The sequence below is a fragment of the Heterocephalus glaber genome, unplaced genomic scaffold, assembly GCF_053883595.1.
Source record: "Heterocephalus glaber isolate CG9 unplaced genomic scaffold, H.glaber_assembly_v1.0 deba00001610, whole genome shotgun sequence".
In the NCBI taxonomy this organism is placed as follows: domain Eukaryota; kingdom Metazoa; phylum Chordata; class Mammalia; order Rodentia; family Bathyergidae; genus Heterocephalus; species Heterocephalus glaber.
The window spans coordinates 35,495,725-35,523,643 of NW_028258381.1; the positions used below are offsets into that span (position 1 = coordinate 35,495,725).

The 27,919-nt window shown below is 54.7% G+C and overlaps 1 protein-coding gene across 8 annotated transcripts; it reads left to right on the top strand.

The window, feature by feature from the left end:
* Positions 1-27,740, top strand: Fbxl18 (F-box and leucine rich repeat protein 18). 8 transcript variants are annotated; one of them, XM_004840382.4, is made up of 8 exons: positions 1-151; positions 8,220-8,308; positions 8,445-8,521; positions 8,671-8,762; positions 9,614-9,889; positions 10,795-12,329; positions 19,064-19,282; positions 23,583-27,740. In XM_004840382.4, exons 1-8 carry the CDS (start codon positions 134-136, stop codon positions 23,737-23,739), a joined length of 2,463 nt encoding a protein of 820 aa, XP_004840439.1. In that variant the 5' UTR covers positions 1-133; the 3' UTR covers positions 23,740-27,740. The 8 variants fall into 8 exon arrangements, with proteins under 8 accessions (XP_004840439.1, XP_087052570.1, XP_087052572.1 ...); XM_087196444.1 differs by lacking the exon at positions 19,064-19,282; XM_087196448.1 differs by lacking the exons at positions 1-151; positions 8,671-8,762 and adding an exon at positions 4,558-6,266 and having other exon boundaries at positions 8,157-8,308.
* The last annotated feature ends 179 nt before the right edge of the window (positions 27,741-27,919 follow it).

Genomic DNA, 27,919 nt, shown 5'->3' on the forward strand with positions numbered 1-27,919 from the left:
GTGATGGGGAGCCCCGCCCCTTACATGGGTCTCTTTTGAGCAGCAGACGCGCCGGCTTCGAGCATCCGTGGCGGGGCAGGCGAGAGGACCCGGGGCTGCGGCTCCACCGGCCGTGGCACAGCCCGCCTGTGACATGGCCAGCTTCGAAGAGGTACAGTCCGCGCTTTTCTACGCCCTGCTGCTGCCGCCTCGGCGGCCTGGGCCCCCTCGGTCCTTCCCGACCCCTCCCTCCTGGATCTTTCCTCTCGACCCTGGCTGTGCTTCTGGGCTCATCCCGGCTCCATCCGGTCCGGTTTCCAGGCACTCGCCCTGCCTCCAGTCCCGTTCCCAGCCCTACGGTCCTGATCCTCAGAGTGGCTTTCCCCCTCCGCCCCCTGAGTTTGGGGTTGCTCCGGACCTCTCACGGCGCTCTCCCGGGTCCCTGTGCCTGGACTCTAGTACACTGTCCCTCCATGCCAACTCCCCAACTTTTTTTCTATCGGCGAGTGCTGTTTTAGTCCAGTCCCCTTCCCTCTGGAGCCTGCTTATTGTATGACTTGGTGGAGGGGATGCAGGAAAAGCCATTTTACCTGGGTACTTGGGATTACCCTGCAAGTCCTTCCCCAAACGGTGCGCAGTTCTGGGCACGATGGGGCTTCCCACCGCGCCCTGTCAGAGGGTGCACGGATTCTCTCTGCCGCAGGGACGTAGTGGGCATCTGCACTCTGACTAGTGGGTTCCTTCCTGTTGCTTCCTGCCTACCTGTGTGCGTGCCTGGGTTTATGTCCATCATCTTGCAGGACTCAGCGGTGGGTGAATGTCTGAGTCTTAGGAGCTTGCTTGGGTTCAAGCAGTGAGAAATTCAAGTGGAAGATGGCTGGGATTTGCTGACAGCTCCTCATCATTTGAAGGAAGTTTTGAATTTGGTCCAGAATTGGCCCTAGTGAGTCCTTGATTGAGACAGAAGGGTGTTTGGATCAGCTGTAGGCCGATGGTAGGATCAAAGGGCTAGAATGCTCCAGCTCCCGGAAGAAGAGGTCTGGGGATCCTGGCTGTGTTGCCAGCTTGCAGTAGGGAGTGTGTGTGGGAAGGTCCGGACCTTGGTCTTAGGAAGTGCTGTCCCAAAGGCTCCTCTATTCTCTGAAGCATATGGGCCACCTGCCAGCCGGGCCTGCCTCTTGTTCCATCTTTGGTGTCTCTTGTGGAGGGAGAGAGGAACCTTGCTCAGCCCTGAATGAGGAGATCAAGGTCCCTTACTTTAGGATGGTCAAATTCTAAAATTTATTTAGTGAACACTGGGCGTGATGGTGTATGCTTATAATCCCAGCACTTGGGAGGCTGAGGGAGGAGGGTTTCTGAGAGGTTGAAGCCAACTTGGGCTATATACTGAGTTCAAGGCCAGCTTGATAATTCAAGTGATAATTCATAGTAAGACCCTGTCTCAGCCTCCCCCTATATACATATACATATATATATATATATATATATATATATATATATATATATATATATAAAATTTTTTTTGTTTTGGTACCAGGGATTGAACTCGGGTCCTTGCACTTGCACAGCAGGCGGCAAAACCACTGAGCTAAATCCCCGGCCCTCCCAATATATATTTTAATGAAATTTAATTCACATGCCACAAAACTCACACTTTTAAAATATACAATGCCATGGAATTTTTCCAGGTGGAAGGTGTTACTGAGGATTGAACCCAAGGCCTTCTTACTGAGCTACATCCCTGGCCCTTTTTATTTTTTTCGGTGTTTGGGATTGAACCCAGGGGTCTCTCTACCTCTGAGTTACATCCTCAGCTCTTTTTACTTTATTTTATTTATTTTTTTTGGTACCGAGGATCGAACTCGGGACCTTGCACTTTCGAGGCAGGTGCTGGAACCACTGAGCTAAATCCCCGGCCCAACTCTTTTTATTTTTAAATTTTGAGTCAGGGTCTTTGCCAAGTTGCCTAGGTAGTTCTCAGATTTGCAGTCCTCCTGTCTCAGACTCCCTCAGTGCTGAGGTGACACATGTGTGCCACTAGGGCCAACTTCAAGATTGTGCAATGATCCCCATTACCTGATTCCAGAATGGACTCTCCCCCAACCCTCCGTAATACTGGGAATTAAGCCTAAGGCCATCGCACTGAGCTACATCCCTAGCCCTTTTCTGTTCTTATTTTATTTATTTATTTTGGTACCAGGGATGGAACTCAGGTCCTTGTGCTTGAGCAGCAGCAGGCGGTGAAACCACTGAGCTAAATCCCCAGGCCCCTGGCTTCATTTTTTTCTTTCTACAAAAGGTAATAGAAACCCAAACAATGAGAGAAGAGACTACTAATTAAAGATCCTGTTCACTAAGCTAGTATCCTAATCCCAGTTTGAGGCCCTTCCTAGCAGGAGAATATAACAAGAGGTGAAACTGTTGGAACCCTAAAGGGTAGTTCTTAATTTGTGGCTCTGTTTTTGCTCTGAGACAACATAGGGTCTAGAGAAAAAAAAAAAAACTGCTGGTGCTGGAGATGGAAATGAAAGTTTTGGACTCAGAGGGTAAAGGGCCCCTCTGGGATGTTGAACCTGTGTGTCCAGAGGGAGCTCGAGGTTTTTCTTGGCATCAAGTCCTTTTTGGTTTCTTTGAGCACCTCCCCCACCCCATTGAAACCAAGGCCTTCACCCCGAGTTACGTCCCTGATTCTTTAAAAGAAAAAAAATTTTTTTTTTTTTGAAACAAGATTTCTCCAAGTTGCTGAGTTGCCCAGGCTGGATTCAAACTCGGAATCCTCATGCTTCAGCCTCCCAGAGTGTCGGGATTACAGGTGTGCACTACTCTGCCTGGCTAGTTTCTTCTGTTTCTTCGTTGTTTTTTTTGGTACCGAGGATTGAACTTGGGACCTTGCGCTAGTGAGGCAGGTGGCACCGCTGAGCTACATCCCTGCCCATCCATCTAAACTATAAGGGGAACTTTTTTTTTTTTTTGGTACCGGGGATTGAATTTGGGACCTTGCACTTGTGAGGCAGGCACCTGAACCACTGAGCTAAATCCCCGGACCCCCTGTTGTTTTCTTTAAAGCCAGGTTTGATACATTATAGTTCTGGGCCAGACACATTCCAACCACATTGTCAAAAGTGAATTCAGGGCTGGGGATTTAGCTCAGTGGCAGACATTCGATTCCCGATACCAAAAAATAAAAGTGAATCTATGCACTCTGGGAGGCTGAGGCAGGAGGAGAATTTAAGCCCAAGAGTTTGGGACCAGCCTGGGTAACTCAGCAACTTGGAGAAATCTTGTTTCAAAAAAAAAAAATTGTTTTTCATTACTGTCTTAAAACAGCAGCAACAACAAATCCCTGCTAGAAGCCCCTGCAGTTGAGTCGGGGGCAGGAGGAGCAGGGTGGGTCCTGTCCTGGCGATACCTGGAGGGGCTCACTGAGGAAGGATTTTTTTAAAGAATTCTTTTATTGGTCCATTTTAGGTATACAGTACGATTATATTTATCATTGGGTGCTTGTACCTGTGCATGATGCATCTTGGTTCTTATTTTTTCCCCATTACCTGTGCGCCCTTCACCCCCACCACCCTTCCCTATTTACATAGATTTCGTTTCCATTTTTTTTTTCTTTTTTCATAATTTTTCCTTTCCTTTCCTCTTCCCCTCCCACCGCCCCTACACCTTTGGACCTTTTCCTATTTCAAATTATCATTTATTTGTTTTAATCATTTTAATCGTTATTTACACTTTCAGTTTCTCACACGAGAGAAACTATTCGGTATTTACACATGTGTGTCCTATTTATTTCACTTAAGAGGATGGCCTCGATATGCCTCCATTTAGCTATAAATGCCTCTAGTTTCTCGTTCTTTTTTTTTTTCTGGCCCCTAGTTTCTCGTTCTTTATGGCTGAGTAGTGCTCCATTTTATAAAAAAACCCCACATCTTCTTTATCCAGTCTCCAGTTGATGGGCACTTGGGCTGTTTCTAAGCTTTAGCTATTAGGAACTGTGCCGCTATAAACATGGGTGCACATATATCACTGTGGTATGATTCTTTTAATTCATTTGGGAAGCTACCCAGCAGGGGGATAGCTGGGTCAAATGGGACCTCTAAGCCAAGTTCTTTGAGGTATCTCCATACTGATTTCCACAGTAGTTGCACCAGTCTGCACTCCCACCAACAATGGAGAAGGGTTCCTTTCTCCCCACACCCCCGCCAGCATTTGTTTGTTTGTTTTTTGGGTACCAGGAATTCAACTCAGGACCTTGCACTTGGAAGGCAGGCTCAGTATCACTAGGCTAAATCCCCAGCCCTGAGGAAGGAATTTTGAGCTGAAGCTCCAGGGAGCAGTGGTTTCTCTGCTGTGATGTGGAAAAACTGGAGTAGGGACCCCTGGGTACCAGAGGACAGCCTAGAAAATGCCATTGGATAAGTGAAGACCAGAGAAGAGGGAGAGGGAATTAAAGTTGTATATATATATCTCAGATCACACTGATGATTTCAATTTTTTTTTTTTTTTTGCAGTACTGGGGATCAAACTCCGGACCTTGAATTTTCAAGGCAGGCATGGTGTCACTGAGCTAAATCCCTGGCCTTTTTTTTTTTTGAGACGAGGTCTCGCGATGTAGTCCAGGCTGGCCCCAAACTCAAAGCAATCCTCCTGTTTCAGCTTCCTGAGTACTGGGATTACATGCATGTGCCACCAGGCCCACCTCGATATTTCTTATTCTGTGGAGTTTTACACATTTGTGAAAGGACAGAAAAAGGGATCTCTTTCTACTCAGCCATTACCAAGTTGCAACGGTCGTCAACCTATGACCCAGTTTATTCATCTGCGCCCCTCCCATCTGCATGGATTATTTAGAGCACATCCTGGACATTTCACTCTCACATTTGGAATTCTGTTTGTTTGTCTTTCCTTCCTCCCTTTCTTTCATTGTGCTAGGTATTGAACCCAGGGCTTCACGCATGGTAGGCAAGTGCTGTAGCATTGAGCTGCACTCCTAGACTCTTAAAGAAACTGTCTTGAGATGGTCTTTCTAAATTGTTCAAGCTCGTATGGACCTTGTGATCCTCCTGCCTCAGCCTCCTCAGCAGCTGGGACAACAGGCACGTGCCACCATGCCACACAGATCCTGTGATTTCTTTGGGTGTCTGAGTGGCAAGCAGTTCAAGGTCCTTTTGGGGAGGGGATGTCTTTTGGGAAGGTACTGAGATTTCATTTACTAATTTTACTTAACTTTTGAAGAACTTGTAGAATATTATACCATATTTCCCCCCACATAAAACCAGGTCCTATATTAATTTTTGTTCCAAAAGATACAGTAGGGCTTATTTTCAGAGCTCTCATTTTTTTCACGTTCAGCGGTTTCCATCTTTTCACCTACAGCCTTGTTCTTTTCTGGAGCATCTTCCCAACTCTCCAAACCCTGAACTCTGGCCTGAATTTTTTGCGACTCATTTCCTGTAGAACCATCGGCCCCAGTCCCTCCTGTCCAGCAGTAGAGCTCTCCTTAAATGAGCCCTTCTTGTCCATGTAGCCTGCTCCTAGTGCATCGGCAACACAGCTGTCAGTGATTTTATGGCATGAATTCTTCACCCAAGTCATGACCTCCTGCCTGCTGGGCTTTACAAAGTTTCCATTAAATCAAGTGTTAACTGAAGACTCAGATGACAGGAGTGGCAACAAAAATGATGACAGTTACGATTGACTGCCCACGCCTATAATCCTAGCACTTGGGAGGCTGAGGCAGGAGGATCACAAGCTCAAGGCCAGCCTGAACTGCATAGTGAGAGCTTGTCTCAAAAAAAGAAAGAGGGCCGGGGATTTAGCTCAGTGGTTCCGCTGCCTGACTCACAAGTGCAAGGTCCTGAGTTCGATCTCTAGCACTGGAAAAAACAAAACAGGATGTGTTCAAAAAAAGAAAGAATTATAGTCCACACATAAGCGTTGAAAAATTACAGGCAACAAAATTCAGAGAACGTTTCTTTATTTCATGCAAGTGCAGAAAGTACGTAGGTTGCAACAAACGATGTATTGATTGATGAAGATTTGTATTAGACACAGCCAGGTCTGTTACCAAGTGCACACATTATTCATGTGTTGTGTGTGCTCCAATTGGTCATTTGGCAATAAGTCGGGAGCTCTTTTTTTTTTTTTTTTTTTTTGTGGAACCGGAGATTGAACTCAGGACCTTGGGCATGCCAGGCAGGCGCTGGCACCACTGAGCTAAACCTCTGGCCCTTGGAGTTCATTTGTTTACATAGCTGTCTACTTCACATTCAAAGGCACCCACATAGGTATTTATAAGTACTTAATTATAATTTATATTCTCATTTATGTTAAGTATTAATGTCAAAAACATTACATATATATATATATATATATATATATATATATATATATATGTATTTTTTTTGGTACCTGGGATCGAACTTGGGTCCTTGTGCTTGCACAGCAGGCAGCAAAACCACTGAGCTAAATCCCTGGCCATTTACTTATATATTAATATTGTAATTCAAAAAATGGAAGCATTTAAACCTTTTGGATTTACACCAATCGTTTGTGTTTGCTTTTTAAAATAGAATGCTTGTATTTGTATTCTCCATAGTTTGGAGAAATTATCTAAAAAAATTATCATAATTCAATACATCCATCCTGTGTTCCAATGGATGGACATGCTAAATGTGTCTGGCTGATGATTTTTTTTCTTTTGGTACCAGGGATCGAACCCAGGACCTTGTGTTTGCCAGGCAGGCGCAATGCCACTGAGCTAAATCCCCAGCCCTACCTGATGATTTTAACTGGGGCTTATTTTCCAGATGGGTCTTATCTTCAGGGAAATAAGATTTTATCTGAAAAGTACGTAAGGCCTGGAGCTTAGTGAATATCTAAACTTTCTTTGTTCTTTTTTTCGGTGGTGTGACATCCATCCACAGCCCTCATTTTATTTATTTATTTATCTTGCTATGTAGTTCAGGCTAGCCTTGAATTCACAGCAGAGTTCCTTCTGCCTCAGCCTCCCAAATGTTGGGATTACAGGAATGTACTCCTTGTTTTTATTTTGAGACAGGGTCTCACTGAATTATTAAGTTACCCAGCCTGGGCTTGGACTCGGAATCCTCCTGCCTCAGCTTCTCAGGGTATGCAGCACCATACTTGGCCAATATCTAAACCCTAAAGCATTTTTCACTGTCCATTCTGGTTCTTGCTGGATGGTTCAGTGCCCGAATCGGATAACCAGGGTCTGATGCCAGGCTGCTTCTTGCCTCTGGGTGGGGATTTTGGGAGACTCCTGGCACTGTACTGCCGGGACCTGTCCTGCCGGGACCTGTCTAGAAGGTGCTCCCCTGGGGTGGTAGGAGGAGTTCTGTGCCCAGGGGATCAGCCCTGCGGAGGCATCACTTGCCATCTGACTGGCAGCTGTTGCACAAGTTTTCAGATGGCCTGGTCTGCTTCCATATCCGCGAAGGCTGAGAATACGTGGTCCTGGCTGTCGTGGCGGAGGCCCCACCCCCTAGGGGCTGCATGATGAGCGCTGGTGCTTGGCTTCCCCTGCCGCCTGACCTGGGTACCAGGTGCTTGCGCTCACAGAAGCCCGGTTCAGGGAAGTCCCGGTTGCTGCAGGCCTTGGGACCACCTGTCAGGACTGGCTGCAGGCTGACTCCTGGTGGCACCTCTGCTCAACTAGGCCGCCCCAGCCAGTGCCTGGCGGCCCGGTGCTGGGTTTTTTAGAGTACTTTCCCCTCTTCTCACTCTTGCCCACGTGAGCTGGGAGGTGGCTTTCTATGACAAATCTACAAATTGGGAGTTTGGAGGGGGACTCCTGTATCCCCTCCTCCAACCCATGGCCACTCCAGAGCCCTGTTTGCCTGATAGAGATTATGCTGGTTTTGGTGGAGAGTGTCTCTGCTTTGGGGTCCTGGTCTAGAAGTGTGTGGTGTGTGTGCGTGCGCACATACGCATCCACATGTGCAGCGCTTGAGTCAAACCCTGGGCCTTACACACGCCAGGAAAATGCTCTTACCACTGAGCTACCGCCAACAGGGAGTCTGGGTGACCCCAGGAAGCACTGTGTAAGGGACGGTCACTTGTGATTGGAAATACGGGGCTGGAATACTACGTGGCACAGCTGGGGGCCCCATGTTGTTGGGGCAGGAGGGAGGGTCTGACCGTCGCCTCTCCCCAAGGAGGGAAGGTGGAAGAGCCTGTGGTGTCGAGACAAGTCCCCGAACTTCTGACCTTGGTGGCAGACCGCCTTCCTGACCTGGCAGTGTCACTTGGTGTCCATCGTGGCTTCCCCAGTAGGAGGATGGAGGACGCCGCTTTGGCCTCAGAACAGGTGAGCAGCATTCCTTGACATCAGGACGAGCGAGGGCTGGGCGGGGTGAGGGAGTACAGCCGGCCCTTGCCTGTGCTGCTGCATGGTTGCCATGGAAGCAGAGGGCTTTCACAAACCCAGGCTTCCATCCATGCAGACACATCCAGGAAGCTGAGTGGAAGAAGGGACAGGCTGATGACAAGCACTTTATAGACATAGTCTCTGGAAAAGGCAGTAAGAGCCATTGGGGGCGCCCTCCCAGAGGTGGTCATTCGGGTGAGGGCCCCCTGCATGGTGCTGGGAAGGTGAGGGTTTCCTCTCGCATGCTCCCCTTGCTATCTCTTGTGTATTCCTTCTTCCTTGATTGGAGCTTTCTGTCACAGAGCGGAGGTCCAGGCCATCTCCTGTGTTCACACAAACACCAAAGGAGGAACTCCATACTTGGCCTGCTGGATACAGTAAAGCAGAGGGAAAGGTATAGATGTCTAACGGAAGTACCAAGATGAGTTTTTAACCAGAAAGGATGAAAAACAGAGAGAATCTGTACTATTTCTATAGTTACAAATCGTACTGACTGTGAGATTTTCAAACGTCTTTAGTCTTTTGGGGCGTGGTGGCTGGTGCCTGAGCCAGGACGATTGCTTGAGCCTAGAGTTCAAGGCCAGCCCAGGGGTAATAGCAAGACCTCATCTCAAAATAATTTATTTATTTATTTTTGGTACCAGGGATCTAACTTGGGTCCTTGCACTTGTGAGGCAGGTGGCGGAACCACTCAGCTAAATCCCCATCCCTCTCAAAATTTAAGAAAATAAAAACAAGACTTCACTGGTAGCATGCCAGTAATCCTAGCACCCTGGGAGGCCGAGGCAGGAAGATTGCACGTTTGAGCCTAGCCAGGGCAACTTAGCTACTTAGTGAGATCCTGCCTCAAAAAGAAAAGGGTGGAGGGCTGGAGGTGGAGCTCATTGTAAGGCCTGGGTTCAACGCCCTACCACACAAAACAAAGCTAAAACCAAAAACAGCAGTGTAAGACGTCGTTCATGAGCAGGTGCCATTTCGTATTCCATGGTGGCTCCTCTCTGTTTCAGTGCCTGTGAGGACCTTGCTGACATGAGCTCCTGTGTCACCTGTCCTGAGGTCCAGACAGTCAGTGCCCTCCACGAAATAAAAAATGAAAAGGGCCAGGATGTAGCACAGTGTGAAGGCCTGGAGTTTAATCCTCTGTAACCCCCCCCAAAAAATTGGCAAAAGCACATGCTTCCCCACAGATGGTGGCGTCGGCTGTCCTCAGGAACCTGTAGAAACCTGTGTTCTCCTTATTTTCAGGACATGACCAACACTGACACTGCAGCCCCAGAGAGCAACACTGACACCGTGGGCCCAGACACTGCGGCCCCAGACACTGCGGCCCCAGCTGCTGCAGCAGAGGTGGCAGGGAGTGCCCACCTGCTGGGCTTCTCCGATGAGATCCTGCTGCACATCCTGAGCCATGTGCCCAGCACAGACCTGGTGGTGAATGTGCGGCACGTGTGCCGGAAGCTTGCAGCCCTGAGCCTGGACAAGAGCCTGGTGCACACCGTGCTGCTGCAGAAGGACTATCAGGTACTGTGGGTGGAAGCGGGTGCTGGGGACTGAGATGTCAGGGAGGGGCCGCTGCTTGTCTCCAAGGTACACTGAACAACAGGCGAGGCAGAAGGGGTGGGTGGCATGCCACCACGAAGACATGGTGTTGGGAGGGATCCATGCTTTGGGCACGGGGAAAGGTGGAGCCGGAGGAGAGGACTTGCTGGGGTCTTTGTGAAACCGAACCTACAGTTTGGTGGTGCAGTGCCAGGTACTGTTCTTTTTTATGTATGGTACTGGGGACTGAATGCAGGCCCTTCCCACTGAGCTACAGACCCCAGCCTTTTAATTAATTAATTTATTTTATTTTTTAAAAAATTGAGATAGGGTGGGCCAGGGATTTAGCTCCGTGGTTCCGCCACCTGCCTCGAAAGCGCAAGGTCCCGAGTCTGATTCCCGGTACCAAAAAACCAAAACAAAAATTGAGATAGGGTTTTACTAAGTTGTCCAGGCGGGGCCGGAATTTGTGACCCTCTTGCCTCAGCCTCCCAGACTGCTGGGATGACAGGCGTGTATTGCCCTGCTTGATTTATGTTGTTCCTTTCTATGGCCAGGTGGTATTTCATGGTGTGGACTGCTCACCATTTGTGTGCGCATTCCTCTGTTGAAGGACGTTTAGGTAGTTTTTGCCTTTTGGCTCTTGTGATTGGGGCTGCGATGCTCATGGCTGGCAGGTGTCTGTGGGACTCCCTGTCTTCAGTGCCCTGGGGAAATCCTGGGAGCACAAGTGCTCCTCATCCTGTTTAGCTTCTAGCAGAGTTCCTTCTCTCACGGTGCGCCACTTTGCATTGCCACGAGCTGGGGCCTCTCCTGACCTCCCGCATCCCTGTGGAACCTGCGTCCTTCAGCTCCCCCTTCGTCTCCCTCCCATCCCTGTCCTGCAGGCGAGCGAGGACAAGGTTAAGCAGCTGGTGAAGGTGATCGGCCGGGAGATCCAGCAGTTGAGCATGGCCGGCTGCTACTGGCTGTCAGGCGTCACCATCGAGCACGTGGCCCGATGCCACAGCCTGGTGAAGGTGAACCTGTCTGGCTGCCACCTGACCTCCCTACGCCTTTCCAAGGTGCTCTCAGCCCTGCAGCAGCTGCGCTCACTGGCCCTTGATGTGATCCCTGGCTTTGATGCCAGCCAGCTGAGCAGCGAGTGTCGGGCCACGCTGAGCCGCGTGCAGGAGCTCAAGCAGACCCTGTTCACGCCCTCCTATGGCGTGGTGCCCTGCTGTGCCAGCTTGCAGAAGCTGCTGCTGTACTTCGAGATCCTGGACCGCACTCGGGAGGGCGCCGTGCTCTCCGGCCAGCTCATGGTGGGCCAGAGCAACGTGCCCCACTACCAGAACCTGCGCGTCTTCTATGCGCGCCTGGCCCCTGGCTACATCAACCAGGAGGTGGTGCGGCTCTACCTGGCCGTGCTCAGTGACCGCACACCCGAGAACCTGCACGCCTTCCTCATCTCCGTCCCTGGCAGCTTTGCGGAGAGCGGTGCCACCAAGAACCTCCTGGAGTCCATGGCCCGCAATGTGGCCCTGGATGCCCTGCAGCTGCCCAAGTCCTGGCTGAACGGCTCATCCCTGCTCCAGCACATCAAGTTCAACAACCCGTTCTACTTCAGCTTCAGCCGCTGCACGCTGTCCGGTGGCCACCTGATCCAGCGTGTCATCAATGATGGGAAGGACCTGCGCAGCCTGGCCAGCCTGAACCTCAGTGGCTGCGTGCACTGCCTCTCGCCAGACTCCCTGCTCCGCAAGGCTGAGGATGACATCGATAGCAGCATCCTGGAAACGCTGGTGGCCTCCTGCTGCAACCTGCGCCACCTCAACCTCTCAGCCGCGCACCACCATAGCTCCGAGGGCCTGGGCAGGCACCTGTGCCACCTCCTGGCTCGTCTTTGCCACCTGCGCTCGCTGTCCTTGCCTGTCTGCTCTGTGGCTGACTCTGCCCCTCGAGCCGACCGTGTGCCTGCCCAGCCTGCCATGCACGCCGTGCCTCGAGGCTTTGGCAAGAGGGTGCGCATAGGCGTGCAGACCTGCCCTGGCCCCTTTGCGGGCCAGCAGCCCTCCTCTGCATTCTGGTCCCTGCTAAAGAACCTGCCCTTCCTGGAGCACCTCGAGCTGATCGGCTCCAATTTCTCCTCAGCCATGCCACGCAATGAGCCCGCCATCCGCAACTCCCTCCCACCCTGCAGCCGGGCGCAGAATGTTGGGGACTCCGAGGTGGCTGCCATCGGCCAGCTGGCCTTTCTGCAGCACCTGACGCTGGCCCAGCTGCCCGGCATCCTGACAGGGTCGGGGCTGGTGAGCATCGGCCTGCAGTGCCAGCAGCTGCAGTCCCTGTCGTTGGCCAACCTGGGCATGATGGGGAAGGTGGTCTACGTGCCTGCCCTCTCTGACATGCTGAAGCACTGCAGGCAGCTGAAGGACCTCAGGTGAGGCCTTGGAGGCCTGCGGGGCCTTGGGGGAGAGCTCAGGGAGCAGGCGAAGGCCTGTCTGCGCTGGGGCTCGGTGTGCACAGCGAGGGCTCAGGGGGGCCTAGGGAGCTCAGTGCAGTGGGGCCAGGGTGCAGGGAGACCCCAGGGCTTGGTGTCATGGTCATTCCTTGTAGCTCCCGGAGTGATTGTTCTGCTTGGTGCTGTGTACACTCTGCCCAGCCTTCCTAACTGCCCTGGAGGGGTTTGATTGTGTGTGTATGTGTATGTGTGTGTGGTACTAGGGATTGAAATCTTCACGCTGAGCTATATTTCCAGCCCTTTTTAATCTTTTTTAAAATTTTGAGACAGGGTCTCACTAAGTCACTAACTCCTTAGACTGGGCTCAGATTTTTTTTTCTCCTGCTGCTGGGATGACAGGCGTGGACCACCACACCCAGCTCAACCCAGGGCTTTCTGACCCAACTATGGGATTGTGGTGGATGTATAGGAGTTAGCCAGGGGTTGCAGACCTGAGACTTCTGGGATATTGGCACATGTGCAGGAGCCCCAGAGGTTGGACAGTTGCTGAAAGCCAGTTGGTTCAGAGTGGCTGGAGTATTGCAAAGAGGCAGGAAAGGCAGGCATGTAAGATGCTAAAAGACTTCAGCAGGGGGTCTGCTGTCATCCCATGTGCAGTGTGTGGGGGACACAAGCTGGGCATGGTGGTACACGCCTGTAATCTCAGAACTGTAGGAGGCTGAGGCAGGAGGATGGCAAGTTGGAGCCCAACCTGGGCAACTTAGTGACTTAGTGAGACCCTGTCTCAAAATTTAAAAAAAAACTGGGGGTGTAGCTCAGTACAAAGGCCCTGGGATCAATCCCTAGTACCACACACATAAAAGAAGGTTGAGGGGATGCAGACTCCAAGGAGCGGTGGCAGAACCATCTAGGAGAGTGGGAGGAACTGGGACCACAGGCCAGCCCTTGTCACTGCGCCCCCAGCATTTCCAGACCCATGTTGAATTGTGCCCAGAGGGAAGGGAGTTCCCATGGCATCCCAGCATTTAAAGGGTGAAAATTTGTTAATTTAAGAAAATCTTGGCAGATAGATCTGATCTTGGAAAATCACCAAGATGCAGGCAGGCAGCAAAGCCCAGCTCCCCACACCCAGCTGCGCCTTGCAGGGTGGAGCAAGAGCAGCCCCTCCTCGAGTCCTTAGCTGTGGGGTGGGTGGCTGCAGGCAGCCCTGGGACCACAAAGCCCTGTCCTGCCTGGGGGCCATGGGGCTATCTGTCTAGTCCCCGGGGTACTCTGTGCTTCCTTTGTGCCTTCCCTGTGGGCCAGACACTGAGTCATTGTCCCCACAGCAGTCCCTGGAGGACGGTGGCTTCGGCAGTCCCATTTCGTGGCTGAGGCCTGATGCTTAGAGCAGAGCTGAGGGGTCACTGTCTGTTGTCACCAGCTTGACCTTGGCCCTCAACCTGCGCTCACAGAGGGGAGGTGACTTGTCTTCTGCCAGCCTCCACTGTTCCCTCCTGGCTTCAGCCTGCAGGAAGTGAGCCAGTTCAAGCTGAGCATTCGCACCTTCCTGGCCCCGCTGTGCGCCCTGCTCCGTGGCCTCCTGATGGCCTTGCCGAGGCCTTCTGGATTGCTGCTGGTGTCAGGTGACAAGCCAGGGTCAGCTGGCCTTCCAAATGTTCTGCACGGCCTGCACCTTGGGCCACACGCCAGGTGCTGTGGCTGGACCCTGGGCCTGAGCAGACACAGGCAGGGTGTGCAGAGCAGGCCCAGTATTCTGGGTCTGTGTATCCTGTGCTGTTTGCGGTTTCAGTGGCTGCCTGCTGGTTTACAAGTCCACGTCAGAGCTGACGTGCTTTGGGGATCTGTGTTGCACTGAGGGAGGGAGACACCCAGCCAGGTATATGGACTGTTCACCTGCGCAAGCCAGTGACTTTGAGGGGTGCCAATGCCTCCATCCTCATCTGTGTCTGTCCTCAGAGCCACCAGGCACCAGCATACTGTGACTTATTTTTGGAAGTCCTGAGGATTGAACCCAGGGCCTTTGAGTTCCATCCCCAGCACTTTTATTTTTTATTTTGAGACAGGGTCTAAGTCACTGAGTTGCCCAGACTGGGCTTGAACTTGCCATCCTCCTGCCTCAGCCTCCCACAGTGCTGAGATGACAGGTGTGCACATGCCTGGCTGCTCCCTGTCCTCCCTCGCTGTTTCTCTATCCAGTGTCCCCCCGCTTCCCCAGTCCGCCGTGCTGGCCTTCCCTGCAGAGCAAGCGGTGGGGAGCATGTGGTCAGTGCGCACAAGGGAAGAGAGCTGCTCGCATGACACTGGACGTACACACCCTGGCGGCTTTCCTGTTGGGTCTGCGACTCTCCATTAGGAACTGAAAGCTTCCTCCGCTCTGAGAGCCCAGTGAGTGTGAGTCAGGCTTGGAGTTGAGGTCTTTCTAGGTCTTTGCTTGCCGTCCATTTTATGCTTTCTGCTGACCTGCTAGCCTGTGTGCTTTTTGTGGCTAGGCCATCTGGCAATTATCAGGGAGCGCCGGGGAAAGAGAAACCAGGGATGTACACAGCACATTCACAGGGCTTCCAGAGCTGGGTTGCTGATGGCCTGGGGTGTGGCAGGAACTGGCCCGATAGAGGCCAAAGCAGCAGCGGAGTACACTGAGGAGCCACTGTCACATGGAAGGGGGCGGCCCTCAGGCAGGAGCGTGGCTGCCCACGGGACAGCTGCTAGGTGCTTGTCTCTCGCCAACAGGGATTGAGTCTTCGAGCCAAGACAGCCTGCGAGTGTAGACTCTTGCAGAGAGATAATGGCCCTGGCAGGGCCCCACGGCTGGCCCACAGGGCAGCCGGACATTGAGTGGCAGCATGACCACGTTTGGTGGTCACAGAGGGTCTCTGGGGTCTGGGGCATGTCCCTGTGGCCGACCAGGCAGCGAGGGAGGCCTTTGGGGTTGGGGCAAACCTGACCACGGCGTGAATGGCACTACTGTGTATACGACCACAGCTGTGCATGCCCTGAGCTGGGTGCTGCCTCCATGGACACACAGGGCCCCTTGCCTCTGGTTCCTGTGTCCTGTGGCAGTGACCCCTCTGCCTGTGGGCCAGAGCCCCCCAGAGGGGACATGTTCTGCCTCCCAAAGGAATGTGCCTGAGATGGCACCCGTGGGATCCCCGGCTGTCCTCCCTGCTCTGGCCACCTGTCCCCAGCATCATGAACACAGCTGCCAGCCTGGGCCCCTGGTGGGTGAGGTACTGCAGGAACAGCTTGCTCTAGCTGCGGACTCAGGGCACACCTCTGGGCAGAAAAGGGCACCTTCTTTCCCACAACCAACTGATCCGGCTCTGGGCGAAGGGAGGAGAGACCCGAACCCTGAGTCACCCCGGCCACCTGACCTTAGAGCCAGTGCAGCGCCAGGGCAGAAGTGAGAGCTGACAGAGGCAGGCCTGGCACCACCCCAGGAGTGCACACAGGGCCAGGGCACTGCTGCTGCTCTGCCGCGATCCGAGCACACAAGTCACCCCTGGGGTTGGGATCTGGAGCTGGGTCCTGCCTGGGAAGGAGCAGGGGCAGGGCCCCAGGTGCTGGTCAGGGTGGATTCCTTTTCCTGCAGACACTGGTCACCGCCTCAGGTCCCTTCTCCCAGCTGTGCTGATGGCAGCCCTGCCTGCTGCACAGGGAGGCCAGCCGGGGAGAAGAGAGGACTGACGGGGATGTCCTTCAGGGAAGGAGGCGGGTGCTGTCCAGGCTGGAAGGGTTTGAAAGTGTGCACTGGGCCTTGGGACCCAGTTGGCCTGGGAGGTCTGGGACCAGTAGCACAGCCCCACATCGCCACCTAGTGACGGAGGCTGCAGGTGTGGCCTGGTGCCTCATTTCTCCCTGCAGCGTGGGAAGGGAGAGCGCTGAGCGACTCCCGCTGCCAGCCACCTGGCTGCCAGAGCTCTGTGTGCCCTTGGCGGGTCCTGGCACGCAGGGCTGCGGAGCCAAAACATTCTAGGCCCTAGGACCTCAACAAAACAAACACGCACACAAAGAAAAGAACCAAATTGTGTGTTTAAACAGTTTGAAATCAGTTCAAAATTGAAATCAAAGCTGGTATGGTGGTACACACCGGTAATCCCTGCACTCTGGGAGGCTGAAGCAGGAGGATGGCTTTTAAAAAATTTTTTTGAGGGGCCGGGATTTAGCTCAGTGGTTTTGCCGCTGGCTGTGCAAGCGCAAGGACCCGAGTTGGATCCCCGGTACCAAAAAATAAATAAAAATTTTTTTGAGGCAGGGTCTCGCTATGTAGTTCAGGCTGGCCTTGAACTCACTGTCTAGACCAGGCTGGCCTCAAACTCGAGGTGATCCTCCTCACCCTCCCAGAGTGCTGGAATTACAGGCATGCGCCACCGTGCCCAGTCATGGCATATTTAAACCCAGCTTCAGCAATTTACTCATTTAGTGAGACCCTGTGTGCAAAGGCCCTGGGTTCAGTCCTCAGTATAAAAATAAAGTCCAGAGGCTGACACAGGAGTATCTGTAGTTTGAATCCAGCCTGAGCTACATAATGAGACCCTGTCTCAGCTAACCCAGAGCCCCCCAAATCGAGATCTGAAGGTGGAGCGCCACTTCTTAGCTGCCTGGGCTCTGCTGTTGCAGGGCCCTCATGTCCTTGGAGAGGGGGACAGAGCCACCTGGTCACCTTCAGAGCCTGGAGAGGCATCTGCCCTGCTCCTGTTATGATCCTCCTGTGTCTAAGGATGACATTTGTCATGTGTGCCTGTGAGGTGAGGCTGGTACTCCACGAATGCTACTCGGAGGAGCCCCTAGAGGCTGCCTTCCGCCATGCCAGTCCAGAAGTGAGCAGTGGGTGCTGCAGCTTTCCAGGTCTTTCCCTGGGAGGACATGCACCTCCCCTACATCCAGGAGCCCATGGGAGCTCTGCATACATCAGCTAAAATAAAATAATGACCAGCCTCTAGCTGGGTGTGGTGGTACACCTGTAATCCCAGAACTCTGGGAGGCTGAGGCAGAAGGATCGCAAGTGAGCCCAGCCTTGGCAACTTAGTGAGACCCTGCCTCAAAGTAAAAAATATAAGGGATCTGACGATGTAGCTCAGTACGAAGCCACCAGGGCTGCAATTGAGGATAAAATAAGATGAGACCAGAAAAAAAAAAAGATGAGACCATCTCAGTTGCTGCATTCCGCTTGAGTGGCCCTGCGGGCTGCAGCCCAAGCAGTGTCCCAGTAGTCAGGGGCAACCCTGTTGTCTGCTTGGTCTGCTCTGTGCCATCTCTGGTGCTGGGAGGAGGTCACACATGTTAGGTCAGCAGAGGGCTCTGCCACCAGCCACACCCTCAGCCAGTGTTTGGCCTGTTTTTTGGGGTTTTTTGTTTTGTACCGGGAATCAAACTCAGGACCTTGTGCTTTTGAGGCAGGCATGGCACCACTGAGCTAAATCCCCGGCAGGCCTCTGTTTTTGCAGAACCTGTCCTCTTGACACCTGAGTCACATACCTGTTGATGTTTCCGGCATGGTAGAGCTGCTAGGGCTCGAGCCCGTGGGCCTGGGCCTTGTCTGGTTTTGTGTCCTGAGAGACACACCCGGCTGAGCCTCATTCAGTGTTGCTGTTCACTGTGACTCAGCACAGGCTCAGGTGGCCCTGCTGCCACAGGAGGGTGTGGCCTCTCGTGCATCCTGGAAGCTCCTCTCAGGATGTGCGTGAAGTCACCAATGTGGGACCTCTGTGTGCCTTGCGGGTCCCCTCATGGACAAACCTGGCAACCTAGGGCTTGTATGCCCCATGGGCTGGGCCAAAGCAGCTGGGGCAGTTTTTCTGGGGGACCAACCCTCGCTGTGCCATGCACAAGTCTGGTGGTGGCGGCGGCCACCCTGTCCAGTGCTTTTGTCCCTAGTTATACACAGGTGACTGCGAGGTAGGGGTGAAGCCTGTTTAGCAAAGGGAAGCCACTTCCTTGGCAGTTTGTCCTTTTGGATTTCCTCCCCAACCATCTGGGTGGGCTGGCCTGGCACCGGGCTCTGTCCCCAGTGCACAGCAGTGTGCAGACACCCTCCTGTCTCCACCAGCCTGCGGCACCCTTGTCCCTGCCTGCCCAGCCCCTCTCCCAGCTGCCCGCTTTAGACAGATGTCCTTCCCCCTTAGCAAGGCCTCCCTTCTGCTGTCAGCCTTGATGCTGCTCCGGCCAGGGGAACAGTGTGCCCTGCAACCATGACTGCACGCTTTTAAAGCACGAAATAGCTGGGCACAGTGACGTACGCCTGTCATCCCAGCTCTCTGGGAAGCTGAGGCAGGAGGGCTGGCAGTGGAGCCCAATCTGGGCAGTTTAGGGAGACCCTGGCCATGGCACCGGCTCCTGTCTCCTCCTTTCTGCCCCATGCTGGCCCCACCCTGTCAAGGTCCCCCCAACTTTCTGAAAACAGGTGTGGGCTGGGCAGGGTCCTCTGCCCGTGTGGAGCTGAGTTCAGTGCTTCTACCCTCTGTCATGGCTGGAATGGCCCTTCCTGGCTTAGGTCCCTGTCCACCCTTTCCTGGCCTGCTCCTTCCTCTGCTTCCCTAAGGACCAAGCTCCCAGTGCAGGGCCGTGGTGGGTTCCTGTCTGGAGTGGGATGGGGGAGGGCACTGAGCGGCCCCCAGGGACTCAGTGTGCCAATGGCATCAGGACCCCAATCCAGGTCTCCCTGGGGTGCCAAGGAGGTGAAGGTAAGGACTCACGCGCCCCTCTCCCTGCAGGCTGGAGCAGCCCTACTTCAATGCCAACGCCCAGTTCTTCCAGGCGCTGAGCCAGTGCGCCTCGCTGCAGCGCCTGTGCCTGGTCTCCCGCAGCGGCACCCTGCAGCCCGATGCCGTGCTGGCCTTCATGGCCCGCTGCCTGCACGTCGTCATGTGCCACATGTTCACTGGCGAGTCACTTGCCACCTGCAAGAGCCTGCAGCAGTCCCTCCTCCGCAGGTGAGTGGGGGGCGCGTGGCCCAGCAGTGACCAGGATTATGGGGGCAGAGTTCTGGCTCTTCCTGCTGTCCCACCCCTGTGTCATCCTGGCTGGCTATTTGCTAGATGCCAACGCCCACTGCCAGCCACCAGAGGTATGCATTTGCCCACTGCCAGCCACCAGAGCTATATGCATATGCTATAAATGTTTCCCTGGTGTATAAAATATATACCCCTGAGTTCTCCCTCCAACTTCTTATTTTAAACTAATTTTAGAAAAGTTGGAAAAGCAAATACATTACAGTTACCAGATACCATTAACCCTAACATGACCCTCTGGTTACCTGGGGCACAGTGATTAAAACAGATATGGGATGGGGGGTGGGGTATCAAGATCTTAAGCCAAGGTTGATGGCCTATGCCTGTAATCCCAGCACTCTAGGGATTGCAGGTTTGAGATAAGCTCTTGCTAAGTTGCTAAAGAGCTGGGGCTATATCTCAGTGTGAAGGCTGAGTTCAAGCCCCAATACTGCAAAACAAAACAAGATATTAGCAGTGCGGTGGCCAAGCAAGTGACCTTAGAACTTGGTCAGTTTCTACAACATCCACGCTGTGTTCCAGGATCACCTGCAGGGCCAATCCAGAGCCCCTCAGGTGCTGGCACTCCATCTCTGCCTGCTCTAGCCCTGGCTGCGCTTTAGGCTCTCCTAGTCTTTCATGACCTTGATGCTGAGGTCCTCATCAGTTGCTTGGCAGTGCACCCCTCAGTCTGGGTTGTCTGGGCTTTTCTTTCTTTTTAGGGGGCTATTTTGAGACAGGCTCTTGCTGTGTAGTGTAGGCTGGCCTCAAAGTTGGGGCGATCCTTCTGCCTCAGCCTCCTGGGTACTGGGATTGCAGACATGTGCCACCATGCCCGGCTAGGCTTTTTTTATGACTGTGATTTTGCGTTTTTGGCAGAGAAACACTACTGGAGACGTGTGGGCTTCTCAGTGTGATGTCAGGACCATGTGTGATGTGTCCTGTCTCGGACAAGTGTGCACCTGGATGCCCTGGTTAAGGTGGTGCCTGCCCAGTTTCTCTGCTTGAAGTTATCCTGTCCTTTTCTTTCTTGATGGAACCCAGGGCCTTGTGCATGCTAGGCAAGGCTCTACCCATGAGATCTGCCCTCACCCTGTGACCTGAGCAGGCCCAGAAACCCCCAGGCTTAAGGGATCCTCCTGCTTCAGCCTTCTGAGTAGCTGCGACTACAGGCACACACCAGCATGCCTGGCTCTGCAGTGACTGTCTAATGTCTGTTGCTGGTTTCATGATGTCTTGGCTGGTTGTGTTTGTGACTCAGTGATAACTTACTGTCACTGACTTTCCTGTACTAAGCTCGATTGTCCGCTCTGGAACTGGAGGCCCAGGCAGGGGGCTGTCCCAGCTCAGCCTCTCCCTCCCAATGTGCTGGTGTTGAAGGAGGAGCCCACACCTGCTGAGGAGCACTTGGAGGCTCTGTGGCACTTCGCTGGCTGGGCCATGGGATCCCCCCAGCTGGTCAAGGGAGGCGTCGGGTAGATAGGGCAACTGCCCCGCTGGGTGTCCACCCCTCTGGCTAGACCAAGGGGCAGAGGCTGGGTTCTGGTGCAGCCGGGGCTGCTGCCTGTGGCCTGGGCTGCTAGGAGAGCTCGGGTGCCCCACCTGCAGCTCTGTGGCCAAGTACCAACCCCTCCCCAGAGTATGTTCTGCTGAGGGGGTTTTGTACTGGCTGGAGTCAGGGCTCTGAGCAGCCCCGGACATGCCCAACTCTGTGGACCCGGGGGCCCCGTGGAGCAGTGGCTTTTCTTGCCGAAGTGGAGAATGTCCTTGCTCCTTGCTCACTGGGCAGGTTGGAGCTGTGATGTGACAAGGACAGCTAATGCAGTCTCAAGGGTCTGAATGTCCCAGCGGGGAGGCTGCCCTTTCCTTCTGATTCTCTGTCCTTCTCCACTGTGCCAGCTGATCAGACTCGGCACCGGTCACCTGCCTCAGACATGGCCCCCTCTGGCCTCCCAGAGTGCACAGCTGCTGGCCCTCTCAGGGAGGGGAACGAAGTACATCCCCTAAGAGTCAAGTTCCTTGCGTCCCCTTTAGGTAGCTGGCTCTCTCAGCTGGCGCTCAGCAGCTGTCCTTTCCTTGAGCCTTGTGCCCTGCTGGGCTCGCTGGCAGCCTGGTGGGTACTGGTCATGGTGATTGCCAGACCTGAGGCAGGTAGAAAGCCAGGTGGACTCCTGGGGGAAGCTGAGCTGACCCTGTGGTCCTTTGGCCCTGTGTGTCTGTCCCTGTCCCGCACCTGGCCCAGTGCCTGGAAATCTGACTTTCTACTCCCGGAGAGGGATCCAGGATTGGGGCACTGAGCTGTCCATGTTACTGAGGTGACCCTTGGTGTGCTCCTCCGGCCCGCGAGCAGTGTGAGCTGCACAGAGCTCCGGCCGGCACTGTGATGTTCTTGGGCGTCCATACCTCCCAGATCCCTGAGAGGAAAGTCCTCAGCCATTACCATGGGGAAACTGAGGCTCTGCAGCACACAGGGACTAACAAGGCCCAGGGCCGCCCTGAGGACAGAGCTTCACATCAGAAGGAAGAGGAGGACCCCGGGGATGTGGCTCCAAGGTGGAGGCCTGGCCTGTGTTAGACCCTGGCTTCCACTCCCAGAACCTCAAAAAACAGACAAGCAAGCAAACAAAAAAAGAGTGGTCACTGCTCTGCCCCAGGTTTCTCCTCCAGCCAAGCAGCCGGGGTGCGGGGTGGGAGAGGCCCTGCCGTGGTGAGTTCTGCTCTCACCCTGGGTCCTGGCCCCACAGCTGGCTGCACCAGCTTTTCCCATGCTGGTCCACACTGGCCCCCCCTTGCTGGCATCTAGGGCATCCCCAGCCGTGCTGTGCCAGCAGCTTCTCTGCAGTAGATGGTGCTGTGGTCCCTCTCCATTGCCTCCCTCCATGCCACCCTGGGGTTCAGGGTTGCTTTTTCTGGAGCTTTGCTTTTCCTCACCGTTTTGCTGCCTGGAGGATGCATGGAGCTCCTCTGCTCACCTGGCCCTCATCTGCATGGGCTGGAGTTCTTGGCACTTCCTCGGAGACTCAGCCAGCAGGCCTCATGGCCCCACTGTCCTGTCACTGGTGGGATTGCTGGCCTTTCCCAAGTCGCACTGGCCCCACCTCTCAGGAAGTGAAAAGCATCAGGGCTCGAGTTGCCTCGGTGTCCAGGTTGCGAGGCCAGTTTCCACCATCCTGGGGTGGCTGTCGTGGGGAAGGGCTTGTGTGTGTCCAGCTCCACACACTGTGTCTTGAGTCACGTTTGTTCTCTGTCTTCATGATCCATGTGTTGACTCTGCTCTTCCAGATTTGAGACTGAAACCCGTGGACCTCTTGATTTTTTTCGTTTGTTTGGTGGTATCTGGGATGGAACTCAGAGCCCTTGCACTGAACTACAGCCTCAGCCCTTTTATATTTTTAATTTTGAGACAGAGTATTGCCAAGCCGCTAAGTTGCTCAGGCTGGGCTCAAAACTGCAATCCTCCTGCCTCAGCCTCCTGGGTGCTGGGATGACAGGCATGTACCCCCACAGCTAGCCTTTCCTACTTTCTTGCAGCACACAGCCCTCTAGCCCCCTTCAGACCTGCTTTCTTCAGCATGGTCCCCATCTTGTGCCTCTGTGATGGCCCCATGTGGGCCTGGTGGGCAGGACCCCTGGTGGCCCCAGAGTTTCAGGCCTTCCTGAAGGGTGAGGGGAAGGCAGCTTTCCTACCACCCCTGCCTGCTCCCACCAGGAGGCCACAACGCCTCAGTTGTTGCCTCCCCTCCTCCGGCCACCCAGCCTCTCTCTGTTCTGCTCCTGCCTCTCCTCCCATGCCTGCTGAGTGAGCGTGCAGTGACCGTCTGGTGCAGGCCTTCTGCTGCCTTAGCTCTGGCTGGTCTCAGTGCCTGTGTTGGCTTCTCCTGTAGTCATCTCCCCTTCTGGGTGGCCTGAGGCATGGCTCACCCGGCACTGCTGCCCTGGGGAGCCCCCATCCCTGGGAGGCTGGGTCCCTTCTGCTGGCCCTTTGGCTCTGTGGAGCAGGGCTGGCCTCCCCTTCTGCCCAGATAGAGGGGTGACAGCCCCCTGCCCAGTCCCCTGCTCTGGTTGCCACTCAAAGGCCCCTTGAGACTCATTTCTACATCCACCGTGTGTCAGGGTGACTCACCCGGGCGGGGGCCCAGGCTGGGCTCCTGTGGGGAGGCGGGCATGGTCCCCGTGTCCCGTGGTGGTCTCTGCTCCTTGTGTGGCTGCACCACGGCCCCCTGACTGTGGGTCTCTGCTTCAGCTTCCAGGCTGAGAGGCCCGCCCTGAACGTCGTCATCTTCCCCCTGCTGCACGAGGGGCTGACAGATGTCATCAGGGATGTCCCCATGGTACACCTGGACGAGATCACCTTGTTTAAAAGCAGAGTGGCCGAGGAGCCCCCAAACCTGTGGTGGTGAGAGGACCACCTTCCTCTGCTGCTCACTGCCGTGCTGGCCCCAACGAGCCTGTGGCCGTGGGACCCCTTGGCTTGCCACAGAGAAAGGAAGCAGCTCTCGGCCGCCCTGCAGCCCCCACCCTGGCTCTGCTCTTCCTTCCCAGGCACTTGTCGTTGGGGTGAAGGTGTGTACTCTGGGTGACAGGGAGGGCTGGGTAGGTCTCCACGTGGGGTAGCAGTCAGGCCAGGCAGGCTGTGGATACTGTTGGCCCCAGCCGTGTCCCCCTTGGGTGGAGGAGTGGCCCCTGGCCTGGGCTGGGCTAGGGTGGGGGTTTGCACCTGCAGACATGGGCGCCCCTTCCCACTGAGACTCATCTTAGGGCTGGGTGTGGCTCGGTGGCCGAGCACTTGGATGGAGCCCTGCACCACCAAAAAAAAAGACACATTTTAACCCAGTTCCATCTCTGACATGCTCCCGCCTGGATGGTGTCTGTGGCCTGTGGGACACTGGGCCAGGGACCACTGGGTGAGGCTCCCCGGCTGGGCCATGCACAATCTGATCTGTGGCATTTGTTTGACTTCAGAAAACCCAGCTCCCGGTGAAGGTCACCGTGTGCTTCTGAGGAAACAGACGCAGCTTGGCTTTGTTAGAATAACTGGAAACATTAAACCCGGAACGGGGGTTAAGCCTCAGAGTGATCAGGCCACCGTGTCAGGCAACTTTATTTAGGATTTAGGAAAACTTGGCAGAGCTGCTTCAGAGTTGAGGAGGGACCTGCTTTCGTCCAAGGTCCGCCCGTGCCCCTGGCTGCCTGCCTCATTCCCGAGAGACTGTCCCCTCTGAGGGGGCTGCAGTTGGGTCCTGTCCTCCCGGAGTCCCACCCTGGTGCCTCTCAGTCATGAGTCCCCGCAGGCTGTGAGCATTGGGAGCCTGGGGGCCTCCCCACCATCCTCGGGTCTGGGGGTGCAGAGCCCACCAGGCCTTGCCCTCTGCCCTCTTCCACCTGTTGCCGTGGTAATGGGTCACCCCAGTCTATGTTGCGTCCCCTTGCTGGTGTTGGTGCCTGCTCTGTACTGGGTGCTCAGGGCAAGCGGGGCCCATTGGCGCTCCCCCTTGGGACCCAGGGAGTCCGGCGCTTTCAGATGTGCCTGGTGGCAGAGCAGAGGGACACAGCTCTTTGCTGCCATGACCCCGGCCCCATTACAGTGTGCGGGTCTGGCCCCTCCCTGCCCTTCCCTGTATCAGCCTTGCCCACTGGAGGGGGTCCCCAGGCTGCAGCCAACAGAGGGACCTGCTGCCGACTGATCCCCGGGGACGTGGTGGGACGGCGGCCTCCAGACTGCAGAGCCAACCGCCCTCCCCACCGTGCAGGCCAGCACAGACTGCCCGGCCGTGGCCATCGTCCCACACCCACACAGCTGTGCATGAGGCTCTGTTTCTTCAGAGCTTCGAACAGGCTCCTGAATTGGCCACCATCTGATCAGGGGGTCGGGGCAGGTGCTGGGGGTCTTGGGCCAGCCACTTGTCCCCAGAGTGAGGGGCTGACTGGCAGAGGTGTGGCCCAGGAGGGAGGCCCCTGAGGCTCTGTGTGCCCTGGCTTTGTACCCTCTCCTTCCCTCCCCAGCAGCCCCCGCTTAAGCGGGGAATTGTCTTTCCACTAGGAATTTACTCCAAAGGCTGAAACTGTTTTTATGATCTGCCTGGCAGGCCTGTTTCATGAGCAAGCGGTTTTCCCCAGCACTGTAATTTCTGCTCATAAACAGGGCTGGGGGAGGGAGCTGTGCATGAGAGGCTGGGAGCGCAGACACCTTGGAAGCCCCCCCCCCCCCCCCCCGCAAACAGCAGGCCTTGTGTTTTACTGTCCCCTTGTCCCCTGCTACAGTCCTTTGACTTGGAGTGAGAATTTCCACTCCTTCTACACCTGAGACACAATTCACCAGATGTTAATAACGTGCTTATTTTTGCTAAGTGCTATTTTGGCACTGGTGTTAATTGCAATTTATATTCTGCAGCATTTTACACTGGGAAAAGAACCCACCCTAATGGTCCCTGATTGGCAGGACTGGGCTCTTAAGTGGCAGACCATATGGTGCCTGCTGGAAGGAGCTCGGTCAGCGTGCTGCAGCCTGTGCGTGTGTGTGTGTGTGTGTGTGTGTCTCTCTGTGTCTGTGTGTGTCTGTGTCTGTGTCTGTCTGCCGGGATGTATGTGTGCATGCATACATATATGGCTCTGCAGGGATGTGTACGCCTGTCTGTGTCGGCATCCATGGGTGTGTCTGCATGTACACGTGTACATGCCAGTGTGCGAACATGGTGTGTATGCATTTGCGTCTGCACTTGCGTGTTTGTGCACATTGCCTGTGTGTGCTCATCTGGAGCACATTAAGTCTGCATCTGCTGAGTGTGCACGTGTGTGTAAGAAACTGGGGGTGGGAGGAGGGAGGAGATTAGCAGGTTCATCCTTTGTTTTTTGTTGTTGTTTTGTCTCGGTACCAGGCATTGAACTCAGGACCTTGCACTTGCAAGGCAGGTGGGGTGGCACTGAGCTGAATCCCAGCCGTCCTTTGTTCTTATAAAGAGAAAGTTCCTGGTCTCCCATTGGTGCCACCCCCACCCTAACCACCCCTCGTCCCAGGTCTGCTGCTCTTGTCTCCTCTAGGGCCATGGCAGGTGCAGTGTCCTGGCATCCTGGACCCTGAGACCTTGAGGCCCTGTGTCCTGATCCCTGTGACCCCCTCCAAAAGCCACACTGGGCCCCTGGGCTTCTGGCATGAAGGCATTTGAGTCTGAGGAGAGCAGAGGAAAAGTGCATTTCTGGGCCCCAGGTCCCCCTTTTGGTGTGGGGTGGCTGTCCTCATTCTCATGCTGTCATAGCAGGCTCAGGCCTGAGGGGCCAGGCAGGGGCCTGCAGCCAGGATGGTCCGGACTCTTCAGACACTAAGCTCTGCTGGGTGCCCGTCCCCTTAACAGCACCAACTCTCGGTTGATCCATGACCAGGAGCGAGGCCCACGAAGCAGGCATGGCTGGGTACGGGGCAGGCCTGAGCCCCAGCAGCAGGGCTATGAGAGCCAGGGGCTGCAAGGCCCCAAGACTGCACCCCCAGCCAGGGTCCCATGCAGGATATTTTGCCAGAAGGATAGCAGGACCCACCCTAGTGTCCCCTCTGAGCAGGGGCTGCCCCCAGTCCCTTTGCCCCCAGTGATTGTCCCTTTTCGGACCTGGAATTGCAGAGCTCCTGTAAGGGGAATGGAGGAGCTTGTGGGGGGCAGGATGGTGGAGGTGGCTTCCAGCCAGCAGACCTGGGGGAAGGGTGAGTTGACAACCATCGCTCCCTGCGCTTTCCCAGGGCTCACTGTGACTAGTCACAGTGACTGGTACATTTGGGGCTCAGGATTCCAAAGGAAGCTTCTAGGCACAGTGAACCAGGGCTTCCAGCTGTGGGTCCCACACAAGCGACCAGTGCCCTGGACTTTATCAGGCAGCCTTGCATGAGCACCACGGGGTCAGGTGTTCTGTCTTGCATTAAAGGCACAGGGTCGCCGCCTGGCTGTGTCCCTTGCCTGATCTGCCTGAGGCCTAGGGGGCTCAGGGCAAGAACCTGACACCCCCGTGCAAGTGAAGTGTGTAGAGCCAGGCTCACAGCGAATGTGGACCCAAGGGAGGTGTGTGCAAAGGTATGCGGGCTTTCAGGGCAGGAAGCAACATGCTGTGTAACATCTTTGACAGCAGCATCTTCCCCAGCCCTGGTGCTGCCCCTCTGACCGGAACCTTTGTGTGTGGCTTTGCCTTGAGTGGAGCTCAGTGGCTTTTCCCTGGCCCAGGGGTCTCCTTACCATGCGACCAGGTGCTAAATGACCATCCCCTGCCTTTTGGTGACAAACTGGCCCCTCCCTGCCCGCCCAAGGCATCTCACGGTGACTCCCAGTCCTCAGCGTGGTGTTCGCTCTTCCTCCCGGACAGGTGATTTCCTGTGAACTTGTGGCATGTGGGGAGTTTGAAATAAAGTACATTGATTTAGAAAGCTGGCGACCGTGGTCTTTACTCATCGACACTGCTCACCTGCTGTCCCTACTCTGTCTAGGGCGGGTGGCTTCATTCACTTCCATAGTGGGGCTCAGACAGATGCCCAGATGGAGGCCTGGCACCTACACGGGGCATCGAGTGACAGCAGGGAGGGAGAGGCTGTGTGGATCAGGACAG

What these genes read in the sequence shown, in the direction of transcription:
- Fbxl18 (XM_004840382.4), top strand. An exon ending in ACAGTAAAGCAGAGGGAAAG is followed by an intron (nt 8,763 to 9,613) that starts GTATAGATGTCT and finishes CCTTATTTTCAG; the next exon opens with GACATGACCAACACTGACAC. An exon ending in AGGCAGCTGAAGGACCTCAG is followed by an intron (nt 12,330 to 19,063) that starts GTGAGGCCTTGG and finishes CTCTCCCTGCAG; the next exon opens with GCTGGAGCAGCCCTACTTCA.